Source organism: Oryctolagus cuniculus, chromosome 17 (genome assembly GCF_051225735.1).
Source record: "Oryctolagus cuniculus isolate XC-2025 breed Fujian yellow rabbit chromosome 17, ASM5122573v1, whole genome shotgun sequence".
NCBI classification, from domain to species: domain Eukaryota; kingdom Metazoa; phylum Chordata; class Mammalia; order Lagomorpha; family Leporidae; genus Oryctolagus; species Oryctolagus cuniculus.
In genome coordinates this window covers 4,867,885-4,883,228 of record NC_142883.1, presented here as the reverse complement: position 1 = coordinate 4,883,228, position 15,344 = coordinate 4,867,885, and the positions used below count along the sequence as shown (strand labels likewise).

At 62.1% G+C, this 15,344-nt stretch overlaps 1 protein-coding gene and 1 long non-coding RNA gene across 5 annotated transcripts in view; one reads left to right on the top strand and one right to left on the bottom strand.

Moving 5' to 3' along the window:
• Positions 1–1,292: 1,292 nt before the first annotated feature.
• Positions 1,293–4,902, bottom strand: LOC138846016 (uncharacterized). Its single transcript, XR_011383355.2, has 2 exons — positions 4,607–4,902; positions 1,293–1,618 (listed from the first exon to the last, which is right to left on the bottom strand). It is a non-coding gene; the product is annotated as an uncharacterized LOC138846016 (long non-coding RNA).
• Positions 4,903–5,097: 195 nt separating this feature from the next.
• ITGB4 (integrin subunit beta 4) overlaps positions 5,098–15,344 on the top strand; it is a 28,294-nt gene continuing 18,047 nt past the window's right edge. Inside the window, exons 1-12 of one of the 4 annotated variants that reach the window (XM_070060294.2) lie at positions 5,098–5,295; positions 8,284–8,365; positions 9,289–9,371; positions 9,618–9,719; positions 9,844–10,048; positions 10,380–10,476; positions 10,580–10,751; positions 12,946–13,209; positions 13,515–13,604; positions 14,016–14,138; positions 14,383–14,547; positions 14,676–14,752. In XM_070060294.2, the coding sequence (XP_069916395.2) occupies positions 8,287–8,365; positions 9,289–9,371; positions 9,618–9,719; positions 9,844–10,048; positions 10,380–10,476; positions 10,580–10,751; positions 12,946–13,209; positions 13,515–13,604; positions 14,016–14,138; positions 14,383–14,547; positions 14,676–14,752 (1,457 nt within the window). In that variant the 5' untranslated portion in view covers positions 5,098–5,295; positions 8,284–8,286. The remainder of the gene's footprint in view (positions 5,296–8,283; positions 8,366–9,288; positions 9,372–9,617; positions 9,720–9,843; positions 10,049–10,379; positions 10,477–10,579; positions 10,752–12,945; positions 13,210–13,514; positions 13,605–14,015; positions 14,139–14,382; positions 14,548–14,675; positions 14,753–15,344) is intronic. The other 3 variants (XM_070060296.2, XM_070060297.2, XM_070060298.2) reach the window with 3 other exon arrangements.

The following is a 15,344-nucleotide window of genomic DNA, read 5'->3' as shown; positions in this document are numbered from 1 at the left end:
TGTGAGAGGAAGTACAGACGGGAGAGATACCAGAGTGTGAGAAGGGAAGTCCCTGGGTTGAATTCGAATTGGAAGGACCAGTCTCGGGGTGGGCATTGTGTCTCAGCCAGTTCAGCCACCACCACTTGAGATGCGTAACAGAGGACCGGTTCGGGTCCTGGCCACTCCATCTTCCTGTCCATCGTCCTGCTGGTGCACACCCTGGGAGACAGCAGAGGATGGCTCAAGGACTAAGTCCCTGCCGACCATGTGGGAGACCACATGGAGTTCGGGCTCCAGCCTGGCCCTAGCAGTGGGCATTTGACAGTGAACCAGCATATACTCATTCTCCCCCCACCCCCATCACTCTACCTTTCAAATAAATGAATGTGTCTTTTGTTTAAAAGGCAGAGATACCTTCCATCGGCTGGTTCACTCCCCAATGACCACAGTGGCTGGGGCTGGGCCAGGCCAAGACAGGAACCTGGAACTGCACCCTGGGAGGCAGGGGACCAAAGCACTTCCCAGGCACATTAGCAGGAGCTGGATGGGAAGTGGAGCAGCCAGGACTTGAACTGACGCTCGTAGGTGTGTCAGCCTCACGAGCAGTGGTCTAACCCACCGTGCCACAGTGCCAGCCGCAATGAATGTATCTTTAAATATATGTATAGAGTTTATATATACATGGCATTTCCTTCTCTGTGCCATCAGAAGCAACGACAGCCAACAGCAGCTAACGTACATGGTGGCCAGACCTTGATTACTCACACAAAGGGCTCCTTGGGGAAGGGGCTGGTCCAGAAACCTTAGGGTTTCCCCATAGCCACACAATGATGCTTGAAGGTGAGGAGAGAGTGACTACGATGAATCAGAAATGAGAAGATGGACGTCCTTTCCCCCTTGGTGACATTTAAAAGAAAAAGGAATGTAAGAACAAACTCCTTACTCTGAAGCTGTGAAAGACTGAGCACCCCTCTTTCAGGTCCTCTCTTCCAAGATGGCAAAGAGCAAGAACGGGGGCCGCTGCCGTGGTGTAACTGGGAAAGCCACCACCTGCAGTGCCAGCGTCCATGTAAGTGCCAGGTGGAGTTCTGGCTGCCCTACCTCCAATCCATCTCCCTGCTACTGCACCTGGGAAGGCAGCAGAAGATGGCCCAAGTCCCTGGGCCCCTGCACCTGCGTAGGAGACCCGCAAGAAGCTCCTGGCTCCTGGCTTTGTGTTGGTCCAGCTCCAGCTGTTGCGGCCATCTGGGGAGTGAACCAGCGGATGGAAGACCTCTCTCTGTGTCTCTCCCTCCCTGTAACTCTGCCTCTCAAATAAATAAATCTTTATTAAAAAAAATAAAAATTATCCCTTCTGTGCTGTTGATGGAATTGTGCAATGGAACAGAAAATAGTACGGCAGTCCTCCAAAAATTAAAAATGGAGCTCTATGATCCAGAGGTCCCAGCGCTGGGTCCATCCTAAAGGAGGAACACATCCGTGTTCGTAGCAACATCACTCACAGAGCCAAGAGCTGGGAGCAAACCAAGCAACCGTCCGCGGAAGGGCGCGTCGGCAGAACGTGCGCTCGCCAGCAGTGGAGTCCCACGCAGACTTCAAAGGAGAGCGTTCCCGTCCAGCTTCCGCATGGATGGACCTGGAGGACACGAGGCCAAGTCCACGGTCAGACAAAGAGCAGCCAAATTCATAGACAGGAAATACAAAGGTGGATACCAGGGGCTGGGGGCAGGGAGAGGGAGAGTGGCGTTATTGGGTACATTTTTCAAGAGGAAGTTTGTAGGGCTGGCACTGTGGCATAGCAGGTTAAGCCACTGCCTGCAGGGCCAGCATCCCATATGTGTCCCGGCTGCTCCACCTCCGATCCAGCTCCCTGCTAATGCACCTGGGAACACAGCAGAGGACACCCAAGTCCTTGGGTCCCTGTACCCATGTGAGAGACCTGGAAGAAGCTCTGGGCTCCTGGCTTCAGCCTGGCCCAGCCCTGGCCATTGCAGCCATCTGGGGAGTGAACTAATGGATGGAAGATTTCTCTCCTTGTCTCTAATTCTCTCTTCAAATAAATTTTTTTAAAAGGATGATGTTTGGGGGCACCGGGTACTAGTCCCGGTTGCTCCTCTTCCAGTCCAGCTCTCTGCTGTGGCCCAGGGTGGGAGGGCAGCAGAGGATGGCCCAAGTGCTTGGGTCCCTGCACCCACATGGGAGACCGGGAGGAAGCACCCGGCTCCTGGCTTCGGATCGGCGCAGTGCTGGCCATGGCAGCCATTAGGGGAGTGAACTAACGGAAGGAAGACGTTTCTCTGTCTCTCACTGTCTATAACTCTCTCATTGTCTAACTCCGGCCAAAATATATAAATAAATAAATGGATGTTTGTACTATGAATGTTCTTTTTTGTTTGTCTGATTTTATTTATTTGACAGATAGAGTTAGACAGTGAGAGAGAGAGACAGAGAGAAAGGTCTTCCTTCCATTGGTTTACCCCCCAAATGGCCACTACGGCCGGAACTACGCCGATCCTAAGCCAGGAGCCAGGTGCCTCCTGGTCTCCCATGCGGGTACAGGTGCCCAAGCACTTGGGCCATCCTCCACTGCCTTCCCAGGCCACAGCAGAGAGCTGGACTGGAAGAGGAGCAACTGGGACTAGAACCCGGCACCCATATGGGATGCCGGCGCCGCAGGTGGAGGATTAGCCAAGAGAGCCATGGCACCGGCCCCTTTTGTTTGTTTTTAAAGGTTGATTTATTTATTATTTGAAAGTCAGAGAGAGAGAGAGAGAGAGAGAGAATATTCCATCTGCTGGTTCACTTTCCAAATAGTTGCAATGGCCGGAGCTGGGACAATCCGAAGCCAGGATCCAGGAGCTTCCTCCGGGTCTCCCACACGGGTGCAGGGGGCCACTACAGGTGACAGCTATACCCACTGCACCACAGTGCCACCCCCCGCCATTCTTCAACCCCAAAGAATTATCAATTCGGGCTAGGGTTACCAGTAAACGCTAAAACCATCCAGTGGAAGCTGTTGGGAAATAGGCAGGTGATAAAGCATTGTCAACCCCGCAAGTACTCCCCCCCCCCCCCGCCAAAGGCAATGACACAGAGGTCTTCCATCTGCTGGTTCACTCCCCAAATGCTGGCAACAGGCAAGACTGGGCCAGAAGCCAGGAATTCAATTCAGGCCTCCCACATGGGCGGCATAAGAATTGTGGCTTCGCTGCACATCCCTGGAGCCCTGTGGTTAAAGCCGTGCACTCCAGGGAAGGCAGAGTTCAGAGAGGGTGGGGGGAGGAGACACAGAAAGCTCATCGGCCTGCGGGTTCACTCCCCAGACGGCTGCAGTAGCTGGGGCCCGTGAGGCCAGGGCTGTGCCAGACCGAAGCCAGGAGCCCTTGCCCTGGAAGCCAGCCTGACTCTGACCCCAAGGAGCAGAATGAGACAGTGGGGTTTTATCTGTTTACAGTTAACATGGAGGACAATGACTCTTAACCCTGGGGAAGGCGGTGTGAGCTACGGATCCTCTTCCCAGCAACCCCACAATCCCTCCATCAGATGGGCCTGAGTTGTCACATAGCTCAGAAGGTCACGCACCTTCTCCCCAGGTTCACCCGCAGCCTCCCAGCTACAAATGCCTGGACTCCCAGAAGCCTGAGGGATCCCATGTTGTCTTAGCAAGGCCTCCCGCGGGAGATCCTCTCCAGCCCTGCCTCACGAAGGGCTTTGCTATGACCCCTCCCCCAGAGCGGCTGCTGATCCCAGCAGGCACTGAGCCCCGCCCCCGGGCCTGGGTCCTCCCTGTACGAAGCAGCTTCAGCCCCTCGCCTAGCAGGATGTATGTCACCCAGCCCAGCCTCCACCGGCCGTGCTGGCAGACCCAAGTCCCTCGTGCAGGCTGCGTCCAGCCGCCCTCGGTTCTCCTCGCCCAGAGTGGACTGGGCACCTGCTGGAGCAGCTCGCTTCACCCCCACTGGACCCCCTGCCAGCCACACTCCCCAGACCCAGCAGTGAGCCTCTGGGCACCTGGCCCGGGCAGAACGGCGCGCAGATGCCCGGGCGACACGGCCTGGTGACCATGGCTCACACGTGTGCAAGCAGGACTCCCACAGTCGCTGCGTGCAATGGCAGCCCCAGAATCCGTTTCCAGCTGGGGACGCCGAGGCCCGGGAGGCCGAGTGACAGCGCCACGACGCTCTCCTGCGACACCTGCCGCTTTCCAGGCGCCCTGCTCGCCTTGGCGGGACTCGGGGATGGCTCTGCAGGGCACCCACCGTCCAGGGCGACGATCACGTTCAAGCCAAGGTGGCAAATGCTTGGGAAAGGCTGGGTGCCCAGGCTAAGGGGACACACAGTGCCACCTGGGGTGCAAGGAGGTCAGGGAAAGGCCCCTGGAGCAGGTGACGGAGGCATGAGGGTACCAGGGTAAACCTGGCTAACGCGGCTCGGAGCTGCGTGGTTAGCGGCTGCCGGCAGCTTCAGGGCGGCCCAGCGGGGCGTAACCAGCAGCCCTGAGCCGGCCTGCCCTGGGACAGGGCCGCGGGCAGGCTCACGGCTGTGCCTCAGCTTGTCACGGACTGCAGCAGTTCGCTGAGTGCGCTCCACGCCCGCGCGTGGTCTCTGCACGGGAACTACTCACTTAGGAAGGAGGTGTAAGTAGCTGGCTCAGGCACACAGGCGACCACCTGCTCAGACCTCTCTCCGGACACGGCGTGGGGGCGGGAGCGGGAGCCCGAGAGAGGGCCCGGTGCAGAAGAGAGCGGAGCTGGGACCTGGGGCAATCCCCGGGCCCATCCCTGGAGCGGGGAGGGGGCCGCGGTGCGCGCAGCGGTGGCGTCGCGCCGGTCGGCCGGCGGGGCACAGCCTCGCGGTGGCTCGCAGCTCTGGGGCTGGGGGCTGGAGGGCGCGGGGCTAGGAGGCCGCCCCCAGCCCGAGCCAGCCTGGGCACCCGAGCCCGGAGCGCGCGCCCGGGCTGCTCTGGACAGAGAGGACACGGCTCCTCCCTCGGCCCCCGCCACCGCCGGTCGGGGCGCGGGGCCGGCGCCGCGGGAGCCGCAGCCCTTTCCGGGGGGCGGGCCCGGAGGCGGCGGCGGCGGCGGCGGCGCCCGGGCTCCTGCCCCGACAGGTGCGTGCCGCGCGCAGGAATGCGGCGCTCCTGACTCACCAGCGCCTCCTTCCTACCTGCAGCCCGCCCCATAAAGCGCTGCCCGCTCCCCGCCCGCCGCCGCCCGCAGCCCGCGCCCCGGACCCTTGGGCCCGCTTGAGCGCCTGCAGCCCCCGGCCGCCGAGCGCTCAGTCCCGGCGGGGAGCGCGCGAGTCCGCGCCAAGGTAGGTCCAGTGGCCGGCTGGGGAGAGCGGGGACAGCGCAGGGCACAGATCCGCACTTCCCCAGCCCCCAGGGTCTGCCCGGGCTACCGGAGCCGGCGAGGAGTGGGTGCCGTAGCCTGGGCAAGCCGCGCAGGGCAGCTGGTCGGGTTTTGTTTCTTCTTTCCCTTCCTGAAGTCTGGCAGGCCCTGCTTCCCTCTCCGTGCTGCCCAGGGCAGGTGCCCTGCCTGCCCGGCTGTGCCCAGGGGCAGTTGGGAGCAGAGGCCCCAGGGCTCCCAGAGAAGGGGTCCTCTAAGACCCTGGGCGGAGGTGGCTGGAGTTGGGTGTGCAGGGGCAGTGGGCCGAGGAAGGGGCCGCAGGTGTGCAGGGCTGGGCCTCTCTGGGGTTTGCAGAATAGCTCGGGGCCAGCACCCTGCCAGGCAAACACAGGGTTCTGGGTGTGGTGCCGCGGTCCGTCTGGGCCGAGGGGAGTCCCTGCCTTTCCTCTTGGCCAAGCCCACGCCTGCCCTCCTCAGCTCCAGACCCTTCCTCCAGGAAGCTCCCTTCACTTCCCGAGCGGCCCTGAGGTCTGCAGCCTCCAGTGCTGGCCCCTTTCCCAGCTGCTCGGCCCCGGGGGTGACCCCATGTGGCCCACGGGCTCCAGATGGCCCCCACGGGCAGGAACAGGGCTCCTCCTGTCCCCAAGCCTCGCTGAGCACAGGGACCGGGCACAAGTGGCATGGCCGTTGCTGCCCCCAACAGAGCTGGAAGCAGAGGCTGAGGGTCTCCCTCCCAGAGACCAAGAGGGGGCAGCAGGGCAGGGGTGTTTTTCTCCCAGGGCCTGGCTTCCCCACAGGTGACAGAGCGGCCGAGGGGCCAGGGACCACCAGCAGCTCTTAGCAGCTGATGGGGAGGGTGAGGGAGGCCCTGGCAGGGAGATGGGCAAGCAGGAGGGAGGTTTTGGGGGGCAAGTGCAGATGTGCTGGGGGGCGGCCAGGGGGGTGGGAGAAGGAATGGGGACCTCTGCATCAGGGGGGGTCACGTGTGTGTCCCTGTGTGGGGGACAGCGTGGCAGTCGCATCCCCCAGGGACCTCCAAGTCCCTGCAGCCCGGTGGGGTCTGGGGCGGCCTGGAGCGTGGGTGTCCTGCGTGCTTGGCCCAGCCCATGGTGGCCCCGACTTCCCATCCACTTTTGTGTAAAATTGTTTCCCATTTAGGCAACTGTGTTCAAACGTTGTAAAGAGGAGTTGAGCTTCCCCGTTGTCCTGGTGCAGCCCAGTGGCTGCAGGGTGGGGAGGCCCTCGAGCCTGGTGTGCCTCCCCTCCCGTCTGGGCTGTGGGCATCACACAAGCCTCTCTCCGCTGTGGGCTGCTGTGCGGATTACGTCACAGTCCTGGGGAGTTTGGGGTGCACGTCGCTGTCATGTACACCGTGTGCAGCCTGTGCATGTGGGTGTGAGTAAGAGCTGGGCTTGGCCCCCCGGTGCCCACACCTGCCTGGCTAATGGTGCCCCGGGGAGGCCTGTATTGTGTAGCATGTGGGTGTGGTGCCCATGCCCCAAGGCTGTGAGGAAGTCATTTCCCCCAGGAGGCTGGGCTGCCCGGCTGCTGGCTCTGCCTGTGGAAGAGCCCAGAGCTGCTAGTGGCCTCCTGGGGGAGATCCGTCCTCCGAGGGAGGGGACTGCGCCTTTCTGCCCTCCACCCAGGCAGGGCCTCTGCAGCCCTGTAGGGACCTCAGTCCCCCCTCCCCCCAGGCCCTGGCTCTGGGGCTGCCCTCACCCTCCCAGGCCAGGGGCTGAGAAAGGTTTCGGGAGGGGAGGGCCGGCGGGCACAGCCCCAGATTGGGCCACTGGGAAGTCTGAGGCTCCTGGCCTTGGCCCTGGGCTCTGCGGGCCTGGGGGGCCCTGTGGGCTGCCGGCTTCTCTCCTCCCGGAGGCATCAGGCTGCTTAGCTTTGGATAGTCCTCTGGGCTGCCTGGGCCTGCCTTGGAGCTCACTGATGAGCTGAGGGTTTCATAGCGAGGCGAAGAGTGACAGGGGCCCTGGGCTGGCTGTCTCGGTGTGGGGGAGCAGGAGAACTGCTCAGGGCCCCCAGAAACTCAGCCCCAGGGCAGGTGGAGGTGGGGCGTGAGGCAGGGGGTTCAGACCCCATGGCTAGAGAGGCAGAGCAGAGCCCAGCCCCGGGCAGCCGCTCACCCTAGGGCCCTGGTGGGTCAGGACGGAGGGGACCCTGTCAGGCTCACTGGGTTCTGAGAGGCAAAGCAGAATTGGCCCTGCCAGGCCGGCACCGCGGCTCACTAGGCTAATCCTCCGCCTTGCGGCGCCGGCACACCGGGTTCTAGTCCCGGTTGGGGCACCGGATTCTGTCCCGGTTGCCCCTCTTCCAGGCCAGCCCTCTGCTGTGGCCAGGGAGTGCCCGGGAGGATGGCCCAGGTGCTTGGGCCCTGCACCCCATGGGAGACCAGGAAAAGCACCTGCCTCCTGGCTCCTGGCTCCTGCCATCGGATCAGCGCGGTGCGCCGGCCACAGCACGCCGGCCGTGGCGGCCATTGGAGGGTGAACCAACGGCAAAGGAAGACCTGTCTCTCTGTCTCTCTCTCTCACTGTCCACTCTGCCTGTCAAAAAGTAAAAAATAAAATAAAAAAATAAAAAGAATTGGCCCTGCCTGCCCCCGGGGAGGCTGGCACCAAGAGACCTGGCACGGAGACAAGCCGGGGGCCCAGGGTCCCCAGAGGCCAGAAGGGGCTTCCCCGGGCAGGATGCAGGCCTGGGAGTCTCTGGGGGCCAGAGGCAGGAACGGCAGGGCAGGGGGCGAGCAGTGGAGGAGACAGGAGGCGGGAGCCCCGCTGGCCATGCTAACCACTGGAACACTCAGGGCCTCGGCCTCCACACCTGTGCAGTGGGACTGGCTGGCGTGGGCTCTCCCGTGGAGCATTGCGGGGGTCCTGGGAGCTGACAGCCCCGGCCAGGCACCGTGTAGAGGCACCACGTGTCAGCTGTCGCTTTTCTGCAGGAGATGGCGAGGCCGCGTCCCAGCCCGTGGGCCAGGCTGCTGCTGGCAGCCCTGCTGAGCGCCTGCCTCCCCGGGGACATGGGTGAGTCCCCTGCAGCCCCTCTGGCAGGAGACACTGCCCTTTCTCTCTCAGCCGTCCAACAGCCGACCCCTGGAGAACGTGGAACTCCGCACCCCGCAGAGGGGGCATCGTGACAGGCTGGCCTGGAGCCAGGGAGGAAAGGGGGGGTCTGAGGATGGAGGAGGGTGGGTGCCTCCCAGGAGGTGTCGAGGCCTCCAAGAGGATGCAACGCTTGAGGGAATGGGAGGGGAGAGAGGCGTCCCCGTGGGCAAGTGGCTCGAGCCGGCGCCTGCATACTCACGTCAGTTGCGGTGGCTTCGGAAGCTTGAGATAGACCATGCTGGGGATATTACATCAGGAAAACAGCAAATCCTGCACTCCAGGGCTTCCCCTCCCGTACAACATCGTCTGGGACCTTGGAGACCACCTACTGTGCGCACGTTGGGTGCACATAGTAGGTCCTTACTGTGATTTTTAACTGAGTAGACCAAGAGGAATCCAGTAACCCTTGGGGAAACTCTGGGGCTTAACCGCATTCATTTCCTGAGGACCTACTGTGCGCTGGGCCATGTGTTAGACACCAGGAATATAAGTCCCGGAGGAGCTCAGAGAGCCGGGGAGGATTCTGGGACTGGAAAACATAAGTTGTGATGGGGGAGACAGTTAGGGACAAGGGGCGTGGCCAGGGAGGTCAGACCGGAGAACCTGGCTCAGCACCCCGGGCCTCCCCTCTGGACATGGACGCAAGGTTCCAGGTTTGCGAGCTGGCTCTGCTGGCTCCTAGCAGTGCTACCTGAGACAGGCCACATAGCCTGAGGCCTCTCCTTCTTCCTGTGTAAAATCTGGAGAGAGCCCCCACCCCTCCCTGGGGAGGATGCAGGTGGGAAGGGCTCTGGGCCCTGCTGGGACCCCTCCCCATGTGTCTGCCCCGCCCCCGCCCCCAGCCAACCGCTGCAAGAAGGCCCAAGTGAAGAGCTGCACAGAGTGCATCCGTGTGGACAAGGACTGCGCCTACTGCACGGATGAGGTGGGCAGCTGCCGGCCAGGGTCAGCCTAGGCCATCGCGCAGGCGCAGGTGCCCTGCCTGGCCACGCCCCTTCCGTGGCTCTGGCCAAGTCCACCTCTGCCACACCCTCCGCCCTGCCCTGGGCCAGCTGGGTGTGGGAGAGGCAAGGGTCAGGAGCCCCAGGGGAAGTGCATCTGAGGTTGGGACAGGCGGGGTGGGGTGGGGGATGGGCGCTGCCCCCTGCTGACCACGTCTGCTTCTGGCCAGATGTTCACGGAGCGGCGCTGCAACACCCCGGCCGAGCTGCTGGCGGCCGGCTGCCGGCAGGGCAGTGTGGTGATCATGGAGAGCAGCTTCCAGATCACAGAGGTGCCTGGGGGTGGGGCCCGCGGCTGTGGGGCGCTCCCCACGCTCACTGGGGGGCTGGTCTGGGGGGGAGTCCCCAGGGCCTCGGAGTGGCCCTCCAGCCCGCGGTCGCCTCCCCTGGGTGCAGGAGAGCCAGATCGACACGGAGCTGCGGCGTAGCCAGGTGTCCCCCCAGGGCATGTACATCCGGCTGCGGCCCGGCGAGGAGAGGCACTTTGAGCTTCAAGTCTTCGAGCCCCTGGAGAGCCCGGTGGACCTGTACATCCTCATGGACTTCTCCAACTCCATGTCCGACGACCTGGACAACCTCAAGCAGATGGGGTCGAACCTGGGTACAGCGGGCGAGCGTGGGCCACTCAGGGCAGCAGGGGAGGAGCCCTCGGCCGGCTGGCAGGGCAGCTGCTGGGAGGCCGGGGCTCAGGATGGCTGCACCCATCCCACAGGGCGAGACAGGACATCTGAGGGCTCCCCAGGCCCCCATCTCAGCGGGGTGCCCAGGCCTCGGGACTTGAGGGCAGGCCCAGGCCTGGCGGGCACCTGTGTTTGATCTCAGCTCTGCACGCAAAGCGTTAACCAGAGAAGGCCCTTCTCCCTCTTCCTCCTCCCTGTCCGCGTTGGGGTGCTGGGGTGCAGCCGTCCCCTCTCTGTCTTGCTGATGCCCAGCCCAGGTCCTGAGCAAGCTCACCAGTGACTACACCATCGGCTTTGGCAAGTTCGTGGACAAAGTCAGCGTCCCACAGACGGACATGAGGCCTGAGAAGTGCGTGACGGTGTGGGCCACCTCCTGTCACCTGAGTGGCGGCCCCCGGGGCGTGTCCAGCCTCCCCGTCCTGACGCTCGCCCTCCCGCCCACCTCCGCGCAGGTTGAAGGAGCCCTGGCCCAACAGTGACCCTCCGTTCTCCTTCAAGAACGTCATCAGCCTGACCAAGGACGCGGATGAGTTCCGGGACAAACTGCAGGGAGAGCGGATCTCGGGCAACCTGGACGCTCCGGAGGGCGGCTTTGACGCCATCGTGCAGACGGCCGTGTGCACGGTGAGCCCAGCCGCGTGTGAGCTGCCCGCGGCCTGCCCCGCCAGGCTCGGAGACCCCGGCCCCGGCCCCTCTGCGTGGCCCCTGCTCAGAAGCTCCATGGCGGAGGAGCCCGGCCTGACCAGGCACTGCCTGCATTCGTATTGGCCAGTGAGGCAGACGTGCGCCGTGGGGTTCTGGAATCTTCTTCAGTGCCCTGAGACCAGCCTGCCAACCAATCTCCCAGGACCCAGCTGAGCTGGGCGGCTGAAGTGGCCACTTGCTTTATGTGTACATCAAAACAACGCCAGCCAGTGCCGCGGCTCACTAGGCTAATCCTCCGCCTGCGGCGCCAGCACCCTGGGTTCTAGTCCCGGTCAGGGCACCGGATTCTGTCCCAGTTGCCCCTCTTCCAGGCCAGCTCTCTGCTGTGGTCCGGGAGTGCAGTGGAGGATGGCCCAAGTGCTTGGGCCCTGCACCCCATGGGAGACCAGGAGAGGCACCTGGCTTCTGGCTTCAGATCGGCACAGCGCGCTGGCCGTAGCGGCCATTTGGGGGGTGAACCAATGGAAGGAAGACCTTTCTCTCTGAGTCTCTCTCTCCCACAGTCTATAACTCTCTCTCTGTCTCTCTCTCTCACTGTCTAACTGCCTGGAAAAAAAAAAATTCACTTTACAGACAATTTAGAAAACAAAGAAAAGAAGTTGCCCTTCATTTTCCACCATCAAACAGCCAGCCGCTGACAGCCACCTGCGAATCTTACTCCATTTCCTTATTTTACGTGGTGGAATACGTGTAGTTTCTACTCGGAAATTTACCGTTTGTTTTTCACTTAACACTACCGTAAGCATTTTCTCTTGTAATAGTTTTAAAGTCATTCCATATATTTTTCTAAAATCTTGCAGTGTACTGCTGTTCCTATTTTTTTTTTTTTTAGATTTATTTATTGAAAGGCAGAGTGACACACAGAGACAGAGAGATTGTCCATCTGCTGGTTCACTCCCCAGGTATCTCCCAGAGCTGAAGCCAAGAGCCAGGAACGGCATCCTGGTCCCCACATGGGTACCAGGGGCCCAGGCACTCGGGCCAAAGTCTGCTGCTTTTCCAGGAGCATTAGCAGGGAGCTGGATTGGAAGTGGAGCAGCCGGGACTTGAACCAACACCCCAGTGTGGGATGCTGGCATTGCGAGTGGAGGTTTAACTTGCCACACCACAATGCCAGCTTTGGCTGTACCTATTTAGCCAGCCTTTGGCATTTAACATTGTGTATATTTTCCTATGCAGTTAAAGCATACTTGTGGGGCCGGCGCAATGGGTTAAAGCCCCAGCCTGCAGTGCCTGCATCCCATATGGGCACCGGTTCGAGTCCCAGCCGCTCCACTTCAGATCCAGCTCCCTGCTATGGCCTGGGAAAGCAGTAGAAGATGGCCCAAGTCCTTGGACCCCTGCACCCACGTGGGAGACCTGGAAGAAGCTCCTGGCTCTTGGCTTCAGATCAGCTTAGCTCTGGTTGTTGCAGTCATCTGGGGAGTGAACCAGCGGAATGGAAAACCTCTCTCTCTCTCTCTCTGTCTCTACTTCTTTCTGTAACTCGGTCTTTCAAATAAGTAAAATAAATCTTTTTTTTTTTTTTTGACAGGCAGAGTTAGTGAGAGAGAGAGAGACAGAGAGAAAGGTCTTCCTTCCGTTGGTTCACCCCTCAAATGGCCACTATGGATCAGTGCTGTGCCGATCCAAAGCCAGGAGCCAGGTGCTTCCTCCTGGTCTCCCATGCAGGTGCAGGCGCCCAAGCATTTGGGCCATCCTCCACTGCCTTCCCTGGCCACAGTCCAGAGAGCTGGACTGGAAGAGGAGCAACCGGGACAGAATCCGGCAGCCATATGGGATGCTGGCAGAGGATTAGCCAAGTGAGCCGCGGCACCGTCTCCGTAAAATAAATCTTAAAAAAAAAAAAAAAAAAAAAAAAAAAAAAAAAAAAAAAAAAAACCATACTTGCAGAGTAGCCCAGAGCCTGCAGTGTTCACTGTGTGCACGGATGCTGCATGTGTTGCCGCTTCCCCCGCCGCTGGTCTCTGGTTTGGACACCATCACACGTGTGTGCACGTGTCCCTCTGGCTGTCAATCCCGTGGCTTCCACCCAGCCCCGTGGAGGGACCCGCCCTCAGCGCTGCTCGGCAGGTAGCCAGCTGCATGGCCCGCCCCTCCCTGCCTTCCCCAGAGAGCCATCGGCTGGCGCCCGGACAGCACCCACCTGCTGGTGTTTTCCACTGAGTCGGCCTTCCACTACGAGGCCGACGGGGCCAACGTCCTGGCTGGGATCATGAACCGCAACGACGAGAAGTGCCACCTGGACGCCACGGGCACCTACACCCAGTACGGGACCCAGGACTACCCGTCCGTGCCCACCCTCGTGCGCCTGCTCGCCAAGCACAACATCATCCCAATCTTCGCTGTCACCAACTACTCCTACAGCTACTACGAGGTGCGGGGCCCGGGCCCTGCCGTGCCAGAGGCGGGCAGGGCAGGGAGGGGGAGCGTGGAACTTCCTGCCGCCTTCTCTCCTCCATTCCTGAAGTTTTTGGGGCCCCAGGCAGTCCCTGGTGGGGAGTGCAGATCCCATGCCCCCCCGCCAGCCCGGTCCCCCAGCGGTCGGGGGGTGGACAAGGGCGGGCTCTGGAACACGCCAGCAGCTTCCAGGCCTCGGTTTCCCCGTCTTGGAAGTGGGGCTAATCCCAGACGCTCGCCCGGACCCCAGGAGGTGCTTAGTGCGTGGCTTCCCCTCCGCAGAAGCTGCACACGTATTTCCCCGTGTCCTCGCTGGGGGTGCTGCAGGAGGACTCGTCCAACATCGTGGAGCTGCTGGAGGAAGCCTTCAACGTGAGTGTGTGGGGCCGGGCGGGCTGCAGGGGCTCACGGCGCATGGGGGCTGCCGTGTCACAGCTGAGAGACACAGGCGCTTCCAAAGCTCATGGGAAATGCAGTCCAAAGATACAGTTACCATAATGCCCCTGGTTTGGGAATCTTTGCATAGCTTGTTTTGTTAACTTTTCCATAATCATTTTTTCTGTGAACTTTTTGAAGACCTCAGGATGGGTTGGTGAGAAAGGGTCTCTAGCCGTCCCTGGGGAGCCCACCCAGGCGGGACAGTCACCGGCAGGCGCTGGCACCATGAGCCCCACACTCAGCCACACCACGCCAGTTGCCCGTGGCCGGCAGGGCTTGGAGCAGGGCCGGGCCAGGCCAGGGAGCCCCAGCTCCCCCAGCCCACTGACTGCCGCCTTCCCACAGCGCATCCGCTCCAACCTGGACATCCGAGCCCTGGACAGCCCCCGAGGCCTGCGGACAGAGGTCACCTCCAAGATGTTCCAGAAGACAAAGACTGGGTCCTTCCACATCCGGCGGGGGGAGGTGGTACGTCTCTGGGGGCGCAGGGGCACGGGTACAGCCCTGCCAGGGGCGGCGCTGTCTGAAGCAGTGGTCGAGAGCACGCGCCCTGGAGTCAGGCAGGTCCCGCCCAGGCCAGCCCCTGGGTGAGCGGGGCAGGTGTTCCACAGCCTCATCCGCACGGGGAGTGCCGGGAGGGTAAACAGGCTGAGGCGGTTCCATCACCCCGCGAGCTGCACCTGCCTCTGCTCACCGCGGGGGCGCCCTGCAGGGCACGTACCTCGTGCAGCTGCGGGCGGCGGAGGACGTGGATGGGAAGCACGTGTGTCAGCTGCCCGAAGAGGACCAGAAAGGAAACGTGCACCTGAAGCCCTCCTTCTCCGACGGGCTCCGCATGGACGTGGGCATCATCTGTGACACGTGCGCCTGTGAGCTGGTACGGCCTGGCCCTGCCGGGTGGCACGCAGGACCGAGCCCGGTCCCAGGGCCTGGGCCACCCCTCCCTGGGGCAGCGGCAGCGACAGGTGGCCTGTCCACCCCAGTCTACTCAACGTCTCGTTGCAGGAGAAGGAGGTGCGGTCGGCGCGCTGTGACTTCCACGGAGACTTCATGTGTGGCCACTGTGTGTGCGATGAGGGCTGGTGAGTGCGGCCGGGGAGCCTGACACCCAGGACGTCCCAGCAGGCCCCTGACCTCGGCGCGCCCTGTGTGCCCGCGGGGGCTGGGTGAATCCGCTTCAGAGCACTGGGTGTATGGATGGTCCTGGGCTCACGGACGTGGACTCAGGGGGCTTCTCTCCAGGATCTGGCCAGGACGTTAGCAGTCAGGCATCTGTTCCAGCCAGGCTAGGTAGGGGTGACGCTGAGCAGGTGGGGTGTGATGTGGGCAGGTGGGGGGTGATGTGGGCAGGTGGGGGGTGATGTGGGCAGGTGGGGGGTGATGTGGGCAGGTAGGGGTGATGTGGGCAGGTAGGGGGGTGATGTGGGCAGGTGGGGGGTGATGTGGGCAGGTAGGGGTGATGCTGAGCACGTAGGGGTGATGTGGGCAGGTAGGGGGTGATGTGGGCAGGTAGGGGTGATGCTGAGCACGTAGGGGTGATGTGGGCAGGTGGGGGGTGATGTGGGCAGGTAGGGGTGATGCTGAGCACGTAGGGGTGATGTGGGCAGGTAGGGGGGTGATGTGGGCAGGTGGGGGGTGACGCTGAGCAGGTAGGGGTGATGCTGAGCAGGTAGG